The sequence below is a fragment of the Odocoileus virginianus genome, chromosome 20, assembly GCF_023699985.2.
Source record: "Odocoileus virginianus isolate 20LAN1187 ecotype Illinois chromosome 20, Ovbor_1.2, whole genome shotgun sequence".
Lineage (NCBI taxonomy): Eukaryota > Metazoa > Chordata > Mammalia > Artiodactyla > Cervidae > Odocoileus > Odocoileus virginianus.
The window spans coordinates 38,724,515-38,742,029 of NC_069693.1; the positions used below are offsets into that span (position 1 = coordinate 38,724,515).

The following is a 17,515-nucleotide window of genomic DNA, read 5'->3' on the forward strand; positions in this document are numbered from 1 at the left end:
AGTGTTTGTGGAGGAGGCACCATGAATGCCTTGTGTTATGTGCTTTTTCTATGTTCCCTCCATCAAAAAGGGAAACAGCAACTCATTGTACTTTTGCCATGGGCTCTAGAATCATACTGCCTGGGTTCAAACACAGGATCTGCTTCTAATTAATTATTTAACTCTGAGCAAGTTCCTTGCCCTCTCTGAGCCCCAGTTTCCTAAGCTATCAAACGGGGTAGTTAGTATAGTTAACACCTTGTGGGTCATGGTGAGGAGATGTGGCCACACACAGAAAGCATTTAGCACAGTGCCAGGCACAGATGAGCATTTAGGAAACATTACCTCTTGTGGTCAATAATTTCCATGGCAAATCTAAGAGTTTTATACTATTATACCCATTTTGCAGATGAAGAAACTGAGGCTAGGGGTGATTCTATGAGTTTTTGAGGGTCACACAGCCCAGGGAGGGCGGGCTCTGGGAACTCTAAGCCTAGTCTCATAACTGCTTTGTTGTAAACATAGCATTTACTAAAATGATGAGGGCTGCTCCAGGAGGTCCCCTGAACTTCTGTGGGATCAGGGTAAGGACAAACTCCTCTTTCCCCAAGAGCCTTCTCTCATATTCTACATCTGTGTCTTTCTGTTCCCTGCCCACTTTCGAGTTCAACCCTTTCAGTACCAGCCCTGTTGGGAGGGAGGATGTTGGTTTGTTATCTTGGGTTTGACAGCTCAAAGGCGGAGATATTTCCTGCTTAAAAGACTCCCTGAAGAAGAAGGAGGAGGAGGAGAATCAGCATTGCAGGCTGCAACAACTGTCTTCTTTCTCCTCCAACCCTTTGGGTCAAGGGTCCTCACCCGTGGTTGCTAGTTGGAGTCGCCTGGGAAGCTCTGAAATATCCAGAGGTCCAGGCCCCGACCCAGACCACTTCCATCTGAGCCTCGGAGCAGGGTGGGGTGGAGGGCTACGGGGCATCGGCATTTTTTTCATGCTCCCCCCAAGCGATTCCAGCGTGCACGCAAGTTGGAGAAATGGTGCTTTTGGAACAGCCCTCGGCTCCAACGCTGAAGTCGATTTGGGGAGCAGCAACTCTTTTCTCCTCCTAGGACTAGCTGCTGGGGGATTCGGGCAGGCTCTCCAGAGGAACCAGCCAGTGGAGGATGTTTGCGTGCGAGCGATCTGGCGCCCAGCTGTGCCCCGAGGCCCAGCTTGGAGACGGCGGGTCTCCGGGTCCCCGCAGGCAACGACACGTGCGGCCGCTTCGACCTATCTGGTTATCTAACGAGACCGCCAGCCGACCTCGGCGGCCGATGCGCGGCCCACCCCGACCACAGAGGTTCGCAGGAAACGACCGGGGCTCGGGAATTCCTACCTTGGCTGCCGGCGCTGCCCTCCGGTCCCCGGAATCCTGCCACTCCGGTTCGATCTGTCGCCGGGGCTCCGCGGTCGCTTTCGTCTGCGCCCGAGAGGCGCCCACTAGAGCGCAGGCGCCACCTAGTGGGCGCGGGGCGGAGGCGCGGGGACCGGGCGGGGAGGTGGGAGAGCAGTCGGTCCCGGGCGGAAATGCTGCCCGGGCTGCCCACGTGGGCGGTTTTCCAGCATGCTGCGCACCCTGGGCGCTAATCCCGGCTGGGTGGGATCACCTTCACTCCCTAGAGGGCACTGGAATCTGAACTTGCTGAACTTTCTCTTGGGGGCACGGAGGGGCAGCCAGGCCCTGGCTGCTGGCCTGAGATCCATTCTGGGATTTTCCTGGCTGGACTCAGGGATCTTGCCTTTCGTCCAGAAGCTTTCAGTACACCCCGATTTGGCAGAGCCGAATCTTTTAAATATATAGCGAGCATCAGAAGATGCAAGGGACTGGGCCTCTCTCAAAACCAGGGAGGCCTTTGCCCTACTAGCGATTCGTTCTTTTAGCTCCGCCTCCCACCCCACCCCACCCCCACCCCACCGCACCCCCCATTTCCTATCCTCCTACCCCCTAGCAGTTACCTTTCCTTCCCTGTTCCTTCCAGTCTCTTTCGTTGTTATTAAACATCCAGTCTGTTTCACACCCTGTGTATAGAATCCAGAGACACAGGCTCCTAAGGAGTTGGCAATGCAGGTTATATTTCTGACCCAGGCGCCTTTGACATTGACATTTCTTTGGTTGGAGCCTTCCTGGCACTGCTGGACATTTACATCTCTGATTCCTTACCGCTAAATGCCAGTAGCCACCCTGAAGTCATTGTGACAACCAAAACCACCCCTTCAGATTTCCAATTGTCTCCTGGGTTGGGGGAGCACCGCCCTAGGCTGAGAACCTGTTAGCTGCTTATTAAGGTCAGGAAAATGGTGGATTATTGAAAGTGTGTACATTTCATTTCTTTTCTTCCCCCTCCAACCAATGTTAACTGAGCACTTACTACGCGCCAGACACTTTCCTATGAATAGAAGATACTAGAAAGGACAAAACACCTAAGTCTCTGCCCTTGCTGAAATCACATTTATGTAACAAATTAACTTTTCGCACACACACAGATGCAATGCAATGTAATTGAGCTCTTGGCAGGATAAGTACAGGGTTTATTTTTTTTTAATGTAGCAATCGATCGGGCACCAAAGGTGGAGAGTGCCCTGGTGATGGAGGCAAGTTTGGCAAGTCTTCTTTTAAGGCAGCTTATCTCTGGGGTGATAGTTGGGGATAAGTTGACCAAAGTGGAAATATTAGAGACAATTAGTGACAGTGAGACCTGGGTGATTCTCCCACCGCCACCCCCACCTGCCTGTGCCTATTTAAACTTTGGTCTCTCTGTACTGGTGTCATCTGGTCAAAGTGACCATCAAAGACAGAGAAGGTGGGGGAGGGAGTATTATCTATGGGCAGTACCTGGAGTGATGAGGGTGTGTGTGTGTGTGTGTGTGTGTGTGTGTGTGTATGTGTGAGAGAGAGAGAGAGAGAGACAGGGGCCACCTCCAGCCTACTCAGGGCCAGTTTGTGCCCTGGTCAAGGTGAATCTGTCAGAGAAGTGCTGACAGGTACATTTCCCATTCTGTCACTTTAACGTGTCTCTGAGTCACTTTCATGCCTTGCAGGAGCTCCCTTCTCCACCCCACACACCACCCTCCTGTGCCCCAACGCTTGCCCAGGCAAAGACCTAGCTTTAGAGCATAACCTCTTCGATTCTGATGCCAGGCATCACCTGATGAGGTTAAAGGTTTCCAAAAGAATTTCTCCTCTGAGTTCTTCTACCATTCTGTTCATTCCACTAATTACAGAGTTTTGGGGACTGTGGTTATCAACAGGTCTGTTTTTATCCACAGGTTCTCCATAAATGATCTCCTTGAGGGCCTGAACCATGTTTGATAGGTAGAAGTAATGTCAATAATAATAAAAATAATTTGTAACATATTAAAGCGAAGTCACTCAGTCCTGTCCGACTCTTTCCGACCCCATGGACTGTTGGTTACCAGTATCCTCCGTCCATGGGATTTTCTAGGCAAGAGTAGTGGAGTGGGCTGCCATTGCCTTCTTCAGGGGATCTTCCTGACCCAGGGATCAAACCTGGGTCTCCCTCATTGTAGGCGGACGCTTTACCGTCTAAGCCACCTGGGAAGTCTTGTAACATATTAAGTACTAAGAATTTTATTTTATTTGGCTGTGCAGCTTGTGGGATCTTAGTTCCCCAATCAGGGATTGAACCCAGGCCCTTCATGGTGAAAGCATGGAGTCCTAACCAGGGGACCACCAAGGAATTCCCAGCACTAAGAATTTTTTTTAATTATCTTTAAAAATTTATTTTGGCTGCATTGGTCTTAGTCGCAGCACACGGGATCTTTGTCGCTTCATGCAGGACCTTTCCTCTCTAGCAGTGGTGATCGGGCTCCAGGGCCCGAGGGCTCCGTCGTCATGGTGTTCGGGCTTAGTTGCTCCCTGGCATGTGGGATCTTAGTTCCCCGACCAGGGAGCGAACCTGTGTCCCCTGCCCTGCAAGAAAGATTCTTAACCCCTGGACCCCCAGGAAAGTCCTAGCACTCAGAATTTTAGACTGATTGGTTTAATCCTCACAATAATCCTATGAAGCAATCACTATTATTTCACCCATTTTATTGAGGAAGGAACTTAGGCCCGTAATGCTTAAGTAATTGCCTCTGGGTAGGAGAGTTAGCAAGCGGTGTGGCCAAGACCTGCATTTGGATTGCCCACCTGTACAGCCTCTGCCTGTGAGCACTCCACCACTGTTGACTGAGACCTGGACAGCCATGCTGGACACTGTGTCTTAGATATGGGGCAGGATGGACAAGGGCTCTCCTCTGTATCCCTCTGTGCTCCTGTTCTGTCCATTCTTCCCTTCAAAGGGAGAATTTTCTTTGCTGCATTTTGTTTTTTAATAAATTCATGCTGTGAGATGAATTTTTTTAGTAGGCAAGAGCTTCTTTGTCTTCTAGAATGATGCTCCATTATGGAAGGTGAGGGGAAGTCCCTGGCAGTCTAGTGGTTCAGAATTCAGGGCTTTCACTGAGGGTTCAATCCCTGGGCAGGGAATTAAGATCCCTCAAGCTGGGAGGAGAGCCCCACCCCGCAAAAGAGAGTGAGAATCCTCTTCTCTCCAAAGTGCGTGGAGCTAGAAATGGGGGCCCTGGGGACACGGGCAGGATGTCAGGACCCTGGCAGAAGGAGGGGTAAAGAAGGAAGGAGGAGAGGATGCCAGAGACCAACAGGAAAGGGGCTGGTACCTATCCCAGGAAGGGCACTTGACCTTGTGAGGCTGGCCCTTGGACTGAATGGCAACTTGACTTTGGGGGTCCCAGTATGTTTATGGCAGAAGTAAGGTTGGTCACTTTCCGGTCATGAACTGCACATGCAAATCCTGCCAGATATGAGATGTACTAGCAGGATGACACATATGCTTTGTCATTGATTCTTTCCAAAAGTCCAGGAAACTGAGAGTCAGAGAGGTTAAACAGCTTGCTGTACACGTATAGCATGTACACTGTAGAGTTAGTTTTCAGTCTCAAGTTCCTCTCATGCTGAATTGGGGTGCTTCTTTTTATTTGTTTATTTGGCTGCACCAGGTCATAGTTGTGGCATGAAAGATCAGTCTTTGTAGCGGCCTGCGGATCTTTAGCTGTGACATGTGAACCCTTAGTTTCGACATGTGAGATCTAGTTCCTTGGCCAGGAATGAACCTGGGGCACCTGAGGAGCCTTGGCCACTGGATCACCGGGGAAGATCCTGAATCTGATGCTTCTAACCGTGACTATTAGTTGCTCAGTCATGTCCAACTCCTTGCAACCCCATAGATTATACAGTGCCAGCCTGCTCTGTCCTTGGGATTTCCCAGACAAGAATACTGGAGTGGGTTGCCATTTCTTCTTCTAGGGGATCTTCTTGACCCAGGGATTGAACCCACGTCTCTTTTTTTTTTTTTTTCTTCTAGTTTTATTGAGATATGATTGTTGTACAGCACATTATAAGTTTAAGGTATACAGCATAATCATTTGAATTGTATACATCATGAAATGAATATCGTAACAAGTTTAGTAAACATCCCATATCTCATAGATAGAAAATTAAAGAAATAGAGTAAGGGTACAAATATTATAGATTAATTTTGATGAGACATAACTTTCCAAATAACCATTCCCGTTAGCAGCTGCTTTAGTTTTTCTGAATTGCCCTTTTTTTCCTGAGAGTTGTTTTGTTTTCTAGGTTAAGGGTTTTTTTTTTTAAACTTTTTATTTTATATTGGAGTATAGTTGATTATCAGTGTTGTGTTGGTTTTTTAGGTGTACAGCCAAGTGGTTCAGTTATACATGTATCTATTCTTTTTCAAATTCTTTTCCCATTTAGATTGTTACATAATATTGAGCAGAGTTCCCTGTGTTCTTGTTGGTTATCCATTTTGTCTTATGAACCCACGTCTCTTGCCCCTGTTGCATTGGTAGGCAATTCTTCATCACTGAGCCACTTGGGTTCTTAGCTGTCTTTCCACAAACGAATGATGAAATGAACTGAACTCCTAAGGACGGATTTGCGTTCTTTGTTTTGGCCAGGATATCAGTTCATCCTTCTGGGTCCATCTCTGGGAAGCTAGTCCCTCTCCCCTTTTTCCAATGTGCCCTTTCCCCTGTGTTAAAGCACTGCATTCTGCCTCACAGTTTAATTCCCTGCAAAGATGTTGCCTCCCCCTACAGATTCTGTGTCCTTGAGAACATGATCCACGTGGATTGTGCTAGATGGTTTGTTTACTTCTCCACATCTGCTCTCCTTTTCCACCCTGCTCTGCATCCTGGGGGACTGACCTAAATGAGCAAGAGCCAAAGACTTCTGTGTCCACTGGCTTCAAGTTGGGCTTGGCTGACAGGAGACCTGGGAGGGACTAAAGTGAGGGAGGAGAGTGAGGTTGGGATGCTCATGGCCCCAGCTCCCTTCCTGCAGGGTGCTTGGGCTGGCCACTCCCCTGCCTACAGCCAGAGCTTTCAAGTTATCTTCATACAACCCCCTCTGCCTGCACATCCAGGCCTCCTTAATGGAAATTCACTAAGGTTCTGGAAACCACACTGCACCCTCAAATGGAACCTTGTACCACGTGGCTCAACAAACAGCTGTCAAAGTAAATTCGGGGCAGGTGTGTTTGTTTGTTTGTTTGTTCAAATGAAAAGCAGGAGAGAAAAAGGATTTTAAATGATCTGGAGTACAAGGACCAGATGGCAAATAAGCCCCTAGGCTCCTGGCAAAACAGTTTTTATTTATTTTTGTTTGCTTGTTTGGATGCTCTTAACATTTTTTTTTCCTCAAATTAATATACAGCAAATTTGACTTTAAAAAATTTTTGGTGTACAGTTCTATGAATTTGAGCATGTAGATTTGTGTAACTATATAGATTCGTGTAACTAGCACCACAAACAGGAAACAGAAAACCAAAAAAAAAAAAAAACCTCTTTCAAGCTATAACTTTGTAGTGACACCACTGCTCTGTTCTCCATCTTTATATATGGTGTGTACTAAGTCACTTCAGTCATGTTCTACTCTATGTGACCTTATGGAGTGTAGCCCACCAGGCTCTTCTGTCCATAGGGATTCTCCAGACAAGAATACTGGACTGGGTTGCCATGCCCTCTTCCAAGGGATCTTCCAGACCCAGGGAGGGAATCCACATCTCTTATATTTCCTGCATTGGTAGGCAGGTTCTTTACCACTAGTGCTATCTGGGAAACCCTATATATCCTTGTACATACATATATATGTATAGTTTTTTGCCTGATTGGCATGTGGGATCTTAGTTCCTGGACCAGAGATTGAATCCATACCCCCTTGCTGTGGAAGTGCAGAGTCTTAACTGCTGGATTGCCAGGGAAGTTCTCTCTATCCTTATATCTTTGTCTTTCTGAGAATGTCATGTGAGTGAAATCAAGCAGTAGATAATCTTTTGAGACTGGCTTCTTTCACTCATGAATATCTTTGAAATTCATCAAATCTGTTACATGTAACTGCAATTTTCCCTTTTTATTGCTGAGTAATAATCTGTTGTATGAAGGTTTATCTGTTGTACCACTGTTTATCCATTCACATTTGGGTTGTTTCTAATTATTGATTATTAATAGAGCTGCTCTAAATGTTCATGTACAGGTTTTCATGTGAGCATAGGTTTTCTGGATTTCAAAAAGGCAGAGGAAACAAAGATCAAATTGCCAACATCCATAGGGTCATAGAAAGAGAAAGAGAGTTCCAGAAAAGCATCTACACCTACTTTACTGACTATGCCAAAGCCTTTGACTGTGTGGATCACAACAAATTGTGGAAAATTCTTCAAGAGATGGGAATACCAGACCACCTTACCTGCCTCCTGAGAAATCTGTATGCAGGTCAAGAAGCAATAGTTAGAACCAGACATGGAACAACGGACTGTTGTTCCAAGTTGGGAAAGGAGTACGTCAAGGCCCTATATTGTCACCCTGCTTATTTAACTTATATGCAGAGTACATCATGAAGAATTCTGGACTGGATGAGCCCAAGCTGGAATCAAGATTGCCGGGAGAAATATCAATAATCTCAGATATACAAATGATACCACCCTTATGGCAGAAAGCAAAGAGGAACTAAAGAGACTCTTGGTGGAAGTAAAAGAGAGTGAAAAAGCTGGCTTAAAACTCAACATTCAGAAAACGAAGATCATAGCATCCAGTCCCATCACTTCATGGCAAATAGACGGGGAAACAATGGAAACAGTGACAGACTTTATTTTGAGGGGTTCCAAAATCACTGCAGATGGTGAGTGCAGCCATGAAATTAAAAGACACTTGCTCCTTAGAAGAAAAGCGATGACCAACCTAGACAGCATATTAAAAAGCAGAGACATTACTTTGCCAACAAAAGTCTGAATGGTTTTTCCAGTAGTCATGTATGGACCATAAGGAAAGCTGAGCGCCAAAGAATTGATGCTTTTGAACTGTGGTGTTGGAGAAGACTCTTGAGAGTTCCTTGGACTACAAGGAGATCCAACCAGTCCATCCTAAAGGAGATCAGTCCTGAATACTCATTGGAAGGACTGAGGCTGAAGCTGAAGCTCCAGTACTTTGGCTACCTGATGCAAAGAACTGACTCATTTGAAAAGACCCTGATGCTGGGAAAGATTGAAGGCGGGAGGAGAAGGGGACGACAGAGGATGGGATGGTTGTATGGCATCACTGACTCAATGGACATGAGTTTGAGCAAACTTTGGGAGCTTGTGAGGGACAGGAAAGCCTGGTGTGATGCAGTCCATGGGGTCACAAAGAGTCGGACACAACTGAGTGACTGAACTGATAGGTTTTCATTTCCCTTAGGTAATGTTATGGATTTAATGTGTCCCTCCCCAAATTCGTATGTTGAATTTAATACCCAATATGACTGCATTTGGAGATTGGGCCTCTAGGGCTTCCTTGGTGGCTCAGTGGTAAAGAATTTGCCTGCAGTGCAGGAGGTGTGGATTCGATCCCTGGGTTGGGAAGATCTTTTGGAGAGGGAAATGGCAACCCACTCCAGTATTCTTGCCTGGGAAATCCCATGGAGAGAGGAGCCTGGCAGGTCGCAGTCCATAGTGTCTCAGAGTCAGACACGATTGAGCATGCGAGCATGCACCGAGGTAATTAGGTTAGATGGAGTCATAAGGATGGGGCCCTAATCCCACTGAACTAGTGTCCTTTAAGAGAAAGGGCCACCAGAGTCCTTTCTCTGTGAGTGCTGGGGAAAGGCCATGTAAACATACATCAGGAAGGTGGCTGTTTGCAAATCAGGAAAAAAATATCCCTCCAGAAACCAAACTTGCCAACACCTTGCTTATGGATGTCTTAGCCTACAGAACTGGGAGAAAATGTCCGTTATTTAGGCTACTAATTTGGTGGCATTTTGTTATGGCCGCCTGAGCAGACTGATGTGGGTAAACAGTCTATGGTAAGTGTATGTTTACCTGTACGGGAAGCTGCCGGACTGTTTTCCAGAGTGATGTTACCATTTTGCATTCCCACCAGGAACATGTGAGAGTTCTGGTTGCTCTGAAGCTTTGCTAACATATGATATTGGTAGTTTTTATTTGTAGTTTTTTTTTCTTTTTTGGCAGCATTGTGCAGCCAACCAGGGATTTAGTTTAGTTTCCCAACCCTGGATTGAACTGGGAACCTTGCATTAGGAGCAGGGAGTCTTAACTACTTGTTTGACCACCAAGCAAGTCCCTATTTGTTCTTTTTTTTTTTTTAATATTTATTTATTATTTTTTTTGGCTGCCTCAAGTCTTAGTGGCACGTGTATCTTCACTGTGTGACATGGGATTCTTCATTGTGACACTTGGGTTCAGTAGTTGCAACACACAGGCTTAGCTGCTCCAAGGCATATGGGATCCCAGTTCCCTGACCAGGGATCGAACCTGAGTCCCAGGCACTCTAAGGCAGACTCTCAACCACTGGACCACCAGGGAAGTCTCCCTATTTGTTCTGTCTGTTAGTATCTTCTGCATGCTATGTGGTATAGGTAGTAAAAGTTAAGAAGGCATTTTAAAGCTGAAAATATATTGAAATTATCCTACTGAAGTCCCCTCCATCATTGTGGGCCATATCCCATTTCTCTTTCCTTGTCTTTCCACTGGCCTCATTCTGTTCCTAGGGCAATGTCCCCTAGGCAGAGACAGCTAGTGATCTGGCAAATTACAGTCTTAGAGGTGAATCCATTTCTGAAAAAGGGAAGAGGTTAGGTGTAGGCAAGTCTGGCTTCATGGGCCTTTATGCTTCATTTAAAGTTCTACTGTCACCATTTTGAAATTCTTAGTGATTTTTTTTTTTTTTTTGTTAGTGATTTTTTGAACAAGGGCCCACATTTTAATTTCACACAGGCCCCGTGATTGCGTAACCTGTCCTGGGTGTGGGCGTCACGGGCAAGGCAAGGCTTCTCACCAGATTCACTCTGAAAAGGGCCCTCATCTATTCTCACCAACCACACCTCTAAATTAACCCAAGCCCAACATGAGGGTTTTACCTGTCTCCTTGCTGCTCCTGCTGTCTGTCTTTTGTGCTGAGTTGGTATAAGCATGATTAATCTGGAGGTTTCACGAGAGAATCATTGGCTTAGCATCTCAGTATCTAAATGAGTATTTGCGTTAATTAGGGCCTCTTAATTGGAAGGCAAATGCAACCTCTTTCTCCCACCCTGACACCTCCAGACTGTACTTTGGGGTTTGTATGGGAGAGGTAAATTGACAACATTAAATGCCTTCCTAATTGTCATTCTGCCAGCCTGGTTGGCAAGAAGCTCATTCAAAGGCAGGTGATTTATAGGAAAGGCTTACCACATTCTTGTGGATTACTGAGTGCCTAAGTCCTGGAAGATAAATGGCATGAACCAAAGGCAGTGGCGGTGGGGGCGGGAGGGGACAAGGACAGGGAAGATTCCAGAGCTTGCAGGCAGCATCCTGAACTGGCTGCCAGACACGGAGTTGACCTCAGGCCACTGACCTAACCACTCTGGACTCAATTATTTCACCTCTAGAGTGGCTTAATAATACTCCCGCATGGGGCTGTTTGATTGTGACGAGTAAATGAGAGGACTTGCATGAGATATCCGAGGCTGGCATGCACCCACCCCTCCATCAGTGAGTGGGAGCTAATGTCACTTTTGATGGCTTTGTGCATACTTGGAAAAGACTGCACTCTCTGCTTCTCTGAAGAGCTACTTCGTAGACCTGCCTGATCCTCTTTCCAGCTTCCTGGGAGCTGGGCCAGAATTATTGGGCTCCTTTTGGAGTTAGGAAAAGAAAAGCAAGGTGATCAGACATAGAATAGAAGTCAAATGTAGAGTGTTTGGCTTCCCTGGTGGTTCAGTGGTTCAGAATCCACCTGCCAATGCAGGGGACGTGAGTTGGATCCTTGATTCGGGAAGATCTCACCTGCCTCAGAGCAACCAAGCCCATGTGCCACAGCTACTGAAGCCTGAAATCCCTAGAACCTGTTCTTCAAAACAACTGCAATGAGAAACCCACGCATGCAACTAGAGAAAGCCTGCTCGCAGCAACAAAGACCCAGCACCACCAAAAAAAAAAAAAAAAACAAAAACCCAACTTAAAAATATATAGAACATTTGTTCACAGCTTTGAAAACCTTTACTCATATGTCCAGATTAAAAGAGCAATGACAGGCCTCCCAAACTGATGACACATATGATGGTGCATGAAGATGGTCTGATGGGGTCTTTAAAATAAGTGAGAATGGTAATAGAGTGGAATCTGAGGGACCCGAGTTCAAATCCCACCGCAGCTGTTTCCTGGCTGTTAGACCTTAAATGAGTTATTCTGTCTTTTCTGAATCTCAGTGTCTCCATCTGTTAAATGCAAGTTAAATAACACAACCTACTTCTTGGGATGGTTGTGAAGATAAAAGATGATGAAAGTAAATTGTGCTTGGCACAGAGTAGCACTTGGTACCTGCTAATTTGCTTATTTATTTGTTTATTTTTCTCCAGTTTTATTGAGATATAACAGACATAGCGCTGAATGGGCTTCCCTGATGGCTCAGCGGTAAGGAATCCGCCTGCAGTGCAGGAGATGCAAAAGACCCAGGTTTGATCCCTGGGTTGGGAAGATTCCCTGGAGTAGGAAATGGCAACCCACTCCAGTATTCTTGCCATGGAAAATTCCATGGACCACGGAGTCTGGCAGGCTACAGTCCATGGGGTCGCAAAGAGTCCAACACAACTGAGTGACTGACCATGAACGATAGCACTGTATAAATTAAGGTGTGCAGCCTAATGTTTTGACTTTCCTATATCATGAAATAACTAGCACAATAAGTTTAATGAACATCCGTCCTCTCTTAAAGATACAACGTTAAAGGAACAAAAAATTGTATGTGTGTGTGTGTGTGTGATGAGAACTCTTAGGATTTACTGTTACCAACTTTCATATTTAACATACAGCACCATTAATACTAGTTCTTTTCATTACTTACTTGTTTGGGTAGCCCCTGGAATCCAGATCTTAGGACTTCCCTTCCCATTCTTCTTCAACCTGGGTGGAGAGGGCATTCTAGGGTGGGGATGGCCTCCAAGTGGGGGGTCTGTGAGCCCCGGGAACTGAATATGACCCTGGGGCAAGGGGGAAGGGCACAGCTAGTTGCTTAGTAACAGGGCTTTCTTTGCAAAGCGAAGAGAGGCCTGGTGTTTACAGGTAACTAGGTGGGGGGGTTGTAATTTGTAAAGAAGTTACAGGTTAAACAAAAGGGAATTCTTCCGATGGAATGAATAGGGCTTGGTTGAACTAGTTGGCTTAGCCGGAAGGGCCCCCTTCCGGGCTCAGCCCACCCCACAGATGCAGGGGGAGGAGGGGGTTGGGGGGCGGCGTTGTCATTATGCAGATTGGACTGGTGTCTCCCGGTGACCATGGAAACCAAGCCCGTTCTCTTTCAGCTGTGCTCTGAGGAAGGGTTATTTAACTCCGGCCCTCGCGGATCAGCCGCACAGACCCTACTCACCTCGGGACCTCCCAGGGCCCTCGCCTCTGCGTCCTGCTGAGATGGGGTGCCACTCCAGCAAGGGCACCGAGGTGGCGGGGGAGTCCCAGAAACCCGCGGAGCAGCCCGAGGAAGAGGAGCCAAATCTGGGGGCTGGCCCAGAGGCCGCGGACGGCAGAGACGCCTCCTTGAAGGACGGCGCCCCGGAGCAGAAGAACTGAGCTGCTTCGCTGTGGATTCGCGGACCCTCACCTCAGCCCTGGAGCTGCCTTTGGCCAGTGAAACTCGAGAGGAGCCCCGTCCCGAGAAGCTCCGAGGAGAAGGAGGAGAGGGAAATCCCCGTCTTCGGGACCCAGGCTGCGGAAGCCTCCTTCACCAGGCTTTGCTCTGGAGCTGTGAGGGGTCGCGGCCCGGGTAGCCCTATTTCCCCAGCTCCCCGATAGACAGAGAGGATGAAAGAAGTCATCTCACATGATGGGACTTTTCCCTGAGCCCCCTGGCTGACTGACAGCTCTGACTGATCAGTCTCTGCTGCTGAGATGTGCCGGTCCTGTGACCCCCATCCTTCCGGTGCTTCACTTCTCTGACCTCTGAAAGCTCTCTGGCCACGGTGTTGATGGGGACGTGTGGCTGGCAGTTTTCTTGTTTTGCTTTTTCCCTCCCTCTCCTTTTTCTAATAGCTGGCTGAATAGCCAGTGCCTCTCACAGGAAGCTTTGGGGTTTGGCTCAGTCCACACTGTTCGTTTGAACACTTCAGTATTTAACTTGGAGAGTTGTTAATGAGTTATGGGAACAATCAGGATCAGACTGATCATGGCAATGGAAGACAACAAGGCCTTGATCATCCAGTAAGTGGAACGCTGAGTACTGGTGGGAAGGAAGGAGGAGGGTTTCATGTTCCTGGTGTTTTAATCCCCAGAAAAATGCCTGTCTTCTAATGTTCCTGTGTCTCTCCCTGTCAATTTGAACACTCGAGCGTTTGAGCTCTCTGTATCCAGCCTTCGGAAATATTTCGCTGTTTACTCACATGTCTGTCAGCCTCTTTTCCCCCTCTTCTCATGTGTTTTGTTTTTAATGTGACTCAGAAGCATTTTAATTTGAAATCAAACAGACATGTTTGCAAATAAATGATGACACAACACATTTGAAAGACAGGACTGGGAGCTGAGATTAGAGGATCAGCGGGGAAGGGTGGGTGTAATTCAGTAGAACGTGATGAGAAACGGGGCTATGAGCCTTTCCTTGGTTTCAGGCATCACGGTGAGGATTTACACGAGTGGTTTAATGTAGCCACCACAACCATCCCCATTTAATAGACGAGAAGGTTGAGGTAGTAAGAGATTAAATAACTTGCCTGAGCATGGCCAGCCAGGATGGGGCAGAACCCAGATTTGAGCCTCAGATTTGACTTCCCCCAGCAGCTGAATTCACCTCTGCAGAGTCCTGCATAAAGTGTGGGGAGTCTTTCCCACAAGTAAATGGAAATCCATGTCCTGTTCCAGCCTGTGTGTAGTGGGGGCCATTTCTCTTTACTCAATTGAATCTACTTGCCTATGGGGGAGGCAACTGGTCAACTAGGCTCACCCCACTTGCAGTCTGGGTGATGCTTTGTGTGCTTGCTGAGTCGTGTCCGACTCTCTGTGACCCCGTGGACCGTAGCCCTCCAGTCTCCTCTGACCCTCTGGATTTTTCCAGGCAAGAATACTGGAGCGGGTTGCCATGCCTTCCTCCAGGGGATCTTCCTGACCCAGGAATTGAACCCGTGTCTCCTGCGTCTCCTGCATTGGCAGGCAGATTCTTTACCACTGTGCCATGGGTGATGCTTTGAGGGCTTTTTATTTATTACTCTGGGAGTGTGGGGTGGGTTGGGTGATGAGAAGCAGGGAGATGGAAGAATGGAGAAAAAGAGGCAGCATGCTACTGGAAATGACCCTTGTTTTGGCCATCAGAACCTCAGAAACTGAATAAGATTGTTTTGAGGACCTGGCAGTGGGGGTAAAGAGAAGGAAGGACCAGAAGTGAAGCAATTTGGCCTGCAACTTGACTACAAAAACGTCACTTTTGCTTCAGCAGAGCCTGACGTCTTTCAAGGAGGGAGCAGGAGAGATGGGGCCTCCTCAGCTGGCCCGAAGCCCTGCTCTTTCCCCGGGGTAGGAAACTTGCAGTGGGCCAGGAAACAGGCCTGGGCTTGCAGCTGGGGATCAGGAAGTTTGGGGCCTCTTTCTGCAGCTTTCTGGGCATAGGCCAAGCTCTGGTAACTGCTTTCAATTTTTTTTTTGAAACACAGTTCTGTTTTTTGCCCTCCTCCCTCCTAATGGAAATTCACCCTGCAAAACAGGATGGTGTCTGGTCAGGAGCTGCTCACAGTGTCCACCCTCGGGACTCTTGGAAAAAGTTCAGCTGGTGGTGAGGTTTGCAGGCAGGGTGGTGCTCATTTCCATCAGCTCCTGAGGGCAAAACGCACTCAACTTCTTACCAACTCCAAATGAAGGGGACTCCAGGTCCTTAGAAGTTCAGAAACAGGGTGGTTTGTTTGGCTTCCTCCTGGGATGGTGCAAAATGCTCATTTAATTAAATGCGAGATCTCTGAGGGTTTTAAAAACAGGATTCTCAAAAAAAAAAACAACAAAAAAAACAACCCAGGATTCTTCATCCACCTCCAGCTGTGGCAGGCATGTTGCAATTTGCCAGGAAGTTAATCTGTAACAGGAAAAAGGACCCAGTTTCTTTTTAACTATATTCCAGTTGTGCCACAGAGGCCCAGTATCACCCAGCTATCTCCCTCTGAGGCTCAAGTGCCTAGTATAAGTGGCGAGAATTATGTCTACGCAAATGAACTTTAAACCCTTTAAAGGCAGGTCTGCATAGACTCAGCACATAACTTGAAAGCCATTTCTCTGGCCCACTTCCACAACTACTCGAGGAGGAGGATTTTGCTTACTAGACACCTTTCTATCCACTTATCTCTCCATCTATTCATCCATCCCCCTATTTATCCAGTCCATTCATTCCATCTATCTAGTCAGTCTATTTACCTACCTATGTATACTGTTTACCTTTACCCTGATGCTGGAAAAGATTGAAGGCGGAAGAAGAAGATGACAGAGGATGAGATGGTTGGATGGCATGCAATGGACATGAACTTGGGCAAACTCCGGGAGATGGTGAGGGACAGGGAAGCCGGATGTGCTGTAGTCCATGGCGTCACAAAGAGCTGGACAAGACTTGGCAACTGAACAACAACAACCAATACATTCAGCTCTTCCCTTGGATTTTTCAGTTCTATGAGTCAATCAACTTCCCATTTCAAACCAAATCCATTCATTAAGCAAATATTTATTGTTTCGCCCACTCAGTCACTATTCCTTGCTCCATCCATCCATTAATCCAGCAGTTACTGGGAGACTGTTCTTCTGTGCTATACTTAGTTGCTGAGTTGTGTCCAGCTCTTTGCAACCCCATGGACTATAGCCTGCCAGGCTCTTCTGTCCATGGGGAGTCTCTAGGCAGGAATACTGGAGTGGGTGGCTATGCCCTCCTCCAGGGGACCTTCCCAACCCAGGGACTGAACCCAGGTCTCCTGCACTGTAGGTGGATTCTTTACCAGCTGAGCCACCAGGGAAGCCCAGAAATACTGAAATGGGTAGTCTATCCCTTCTCCAGGGAATCTTCCTGACCCAGGAATCAAACTGAGGTCTCCTGCACTGCAGATTCTTTACCAGCTGAGCTACCAGGAAAGACCTACTCAGAGACTCCTCTGTGCCAAACATGTCCTTGTTAGTAAAATGTTGAGGTAGTCCTTCTGGGAGCACAACCTGGAGCAGGAAAGTCAGCTTTGATGAGACCTATATGGAGCCTTTATGAGTAAGTAGGAATTAGCTAGTGAAAACAGGGTAAGTGTTTCAGGAGAAGGGGAACGTATGGGCTGCGAGGTTGTGATATGCAGTGTTGTGGGAGCAAAGGGCCCATCACACAGTGACAGGGAGGAGGCTTAATAAGTGAAAAGGACCACAGATCATGGAGGGCCTTGTGGTTCATACTGGGAGGCTAAGTGTTCATCCTAATGGTGATGAGGAGCTCATTGGAGGACTTTAGGCAGAGGAATGATGCCAAGATATCACTTGCTTTTGACTGCTTTGTATCTTGCCTTCTGGTAACAAATCCCATTTTTTCCCCTTGGGGAACCCTTTGCTTATCCACTCTTGGTTTACACGACTCGATGGGGCTGATCCCATTCTCGGGTACAAGGCTAAGCACTTCACCTCCCTGGTCAGCGTGACTGATTCAAGGAACGGCATCCAACCCAAATCAGTACAGTGAGTCTTCTGGGAGACTTTTTATTGGCACAATTATGAAAGACGTATTCACTTTCTTTTGGAGTTAATAAAATAGTAGGATTTTAGCTTGGCACCTCTTAATGGCATTTTCCCCTCTGGGCTGGAGAGGGTCTGCTTGAGAACGAAGCCACAGAAGAGAATGGCGTTCTGAGAAGGAGAGACGTATTCCCAATGAGCTTGTTTGGGTAACTGGATCCAGCCATGTGAGCAGCTATGACCACCCCTAAAGATTACACAAACCAAT

General features: G+C 47.2%; 2 protein-coding genes across 8 annotated transcripts in view; one reads left to right on the plus strand and one right to left on the minus strand.

Moving 5' to 3' along the window:
* CHD9 (chromodomain helicase DNA binding protein 9) overlaps window positions 1–12,813 on the minus strand; it is a 228,889-nt gene extending 216,076 nt beyond the window's left edge. Inside the window, exon 1 of one of the 2 annotated variants that reach the window (XM_020873089.2) lies at window positions 12,434–12,813. The gene's annotated coding sequence lies outside the window, so the exon portion shown is untranslated. Of the gene's footprint in view, window positions 1–1,352; window positions 1,449–12,433 lie in introns of those variants that run through there. The other variant, XM_020873088.2, reaches the window with a different exon arrangement.
* Window positions 777–17,515, plus strand: part of CHD9NB (CHD9 neighbor) — a 43,968-nt gene continuing 27,229 nt past the window's right edge. For 5 of the 6 annotated variants that reach the window (XR_011482221.1, XR_011482217.1, XR_011482218.1 and 2 more), the window contains exons 1-2: window positions 777–1,316; window positions 12,891–13,782. Coding sequence is in view for 1 of the 6 variants with exons in the window: in XM_070451304.1 (XP_070307405.1) it covers window positions 1,141–1,316; window positions 12,891–13,155 (441 nt within the window). In the remaining 5 variants the exon portion in view is untranslated. Of the gene's footprint in view, window positions 1,317–12,890; window positions 14,085–17,515 lie in introns of those variants that run through there. The other variant, XM_070451304.1, reaches the window with a different exon arrangement.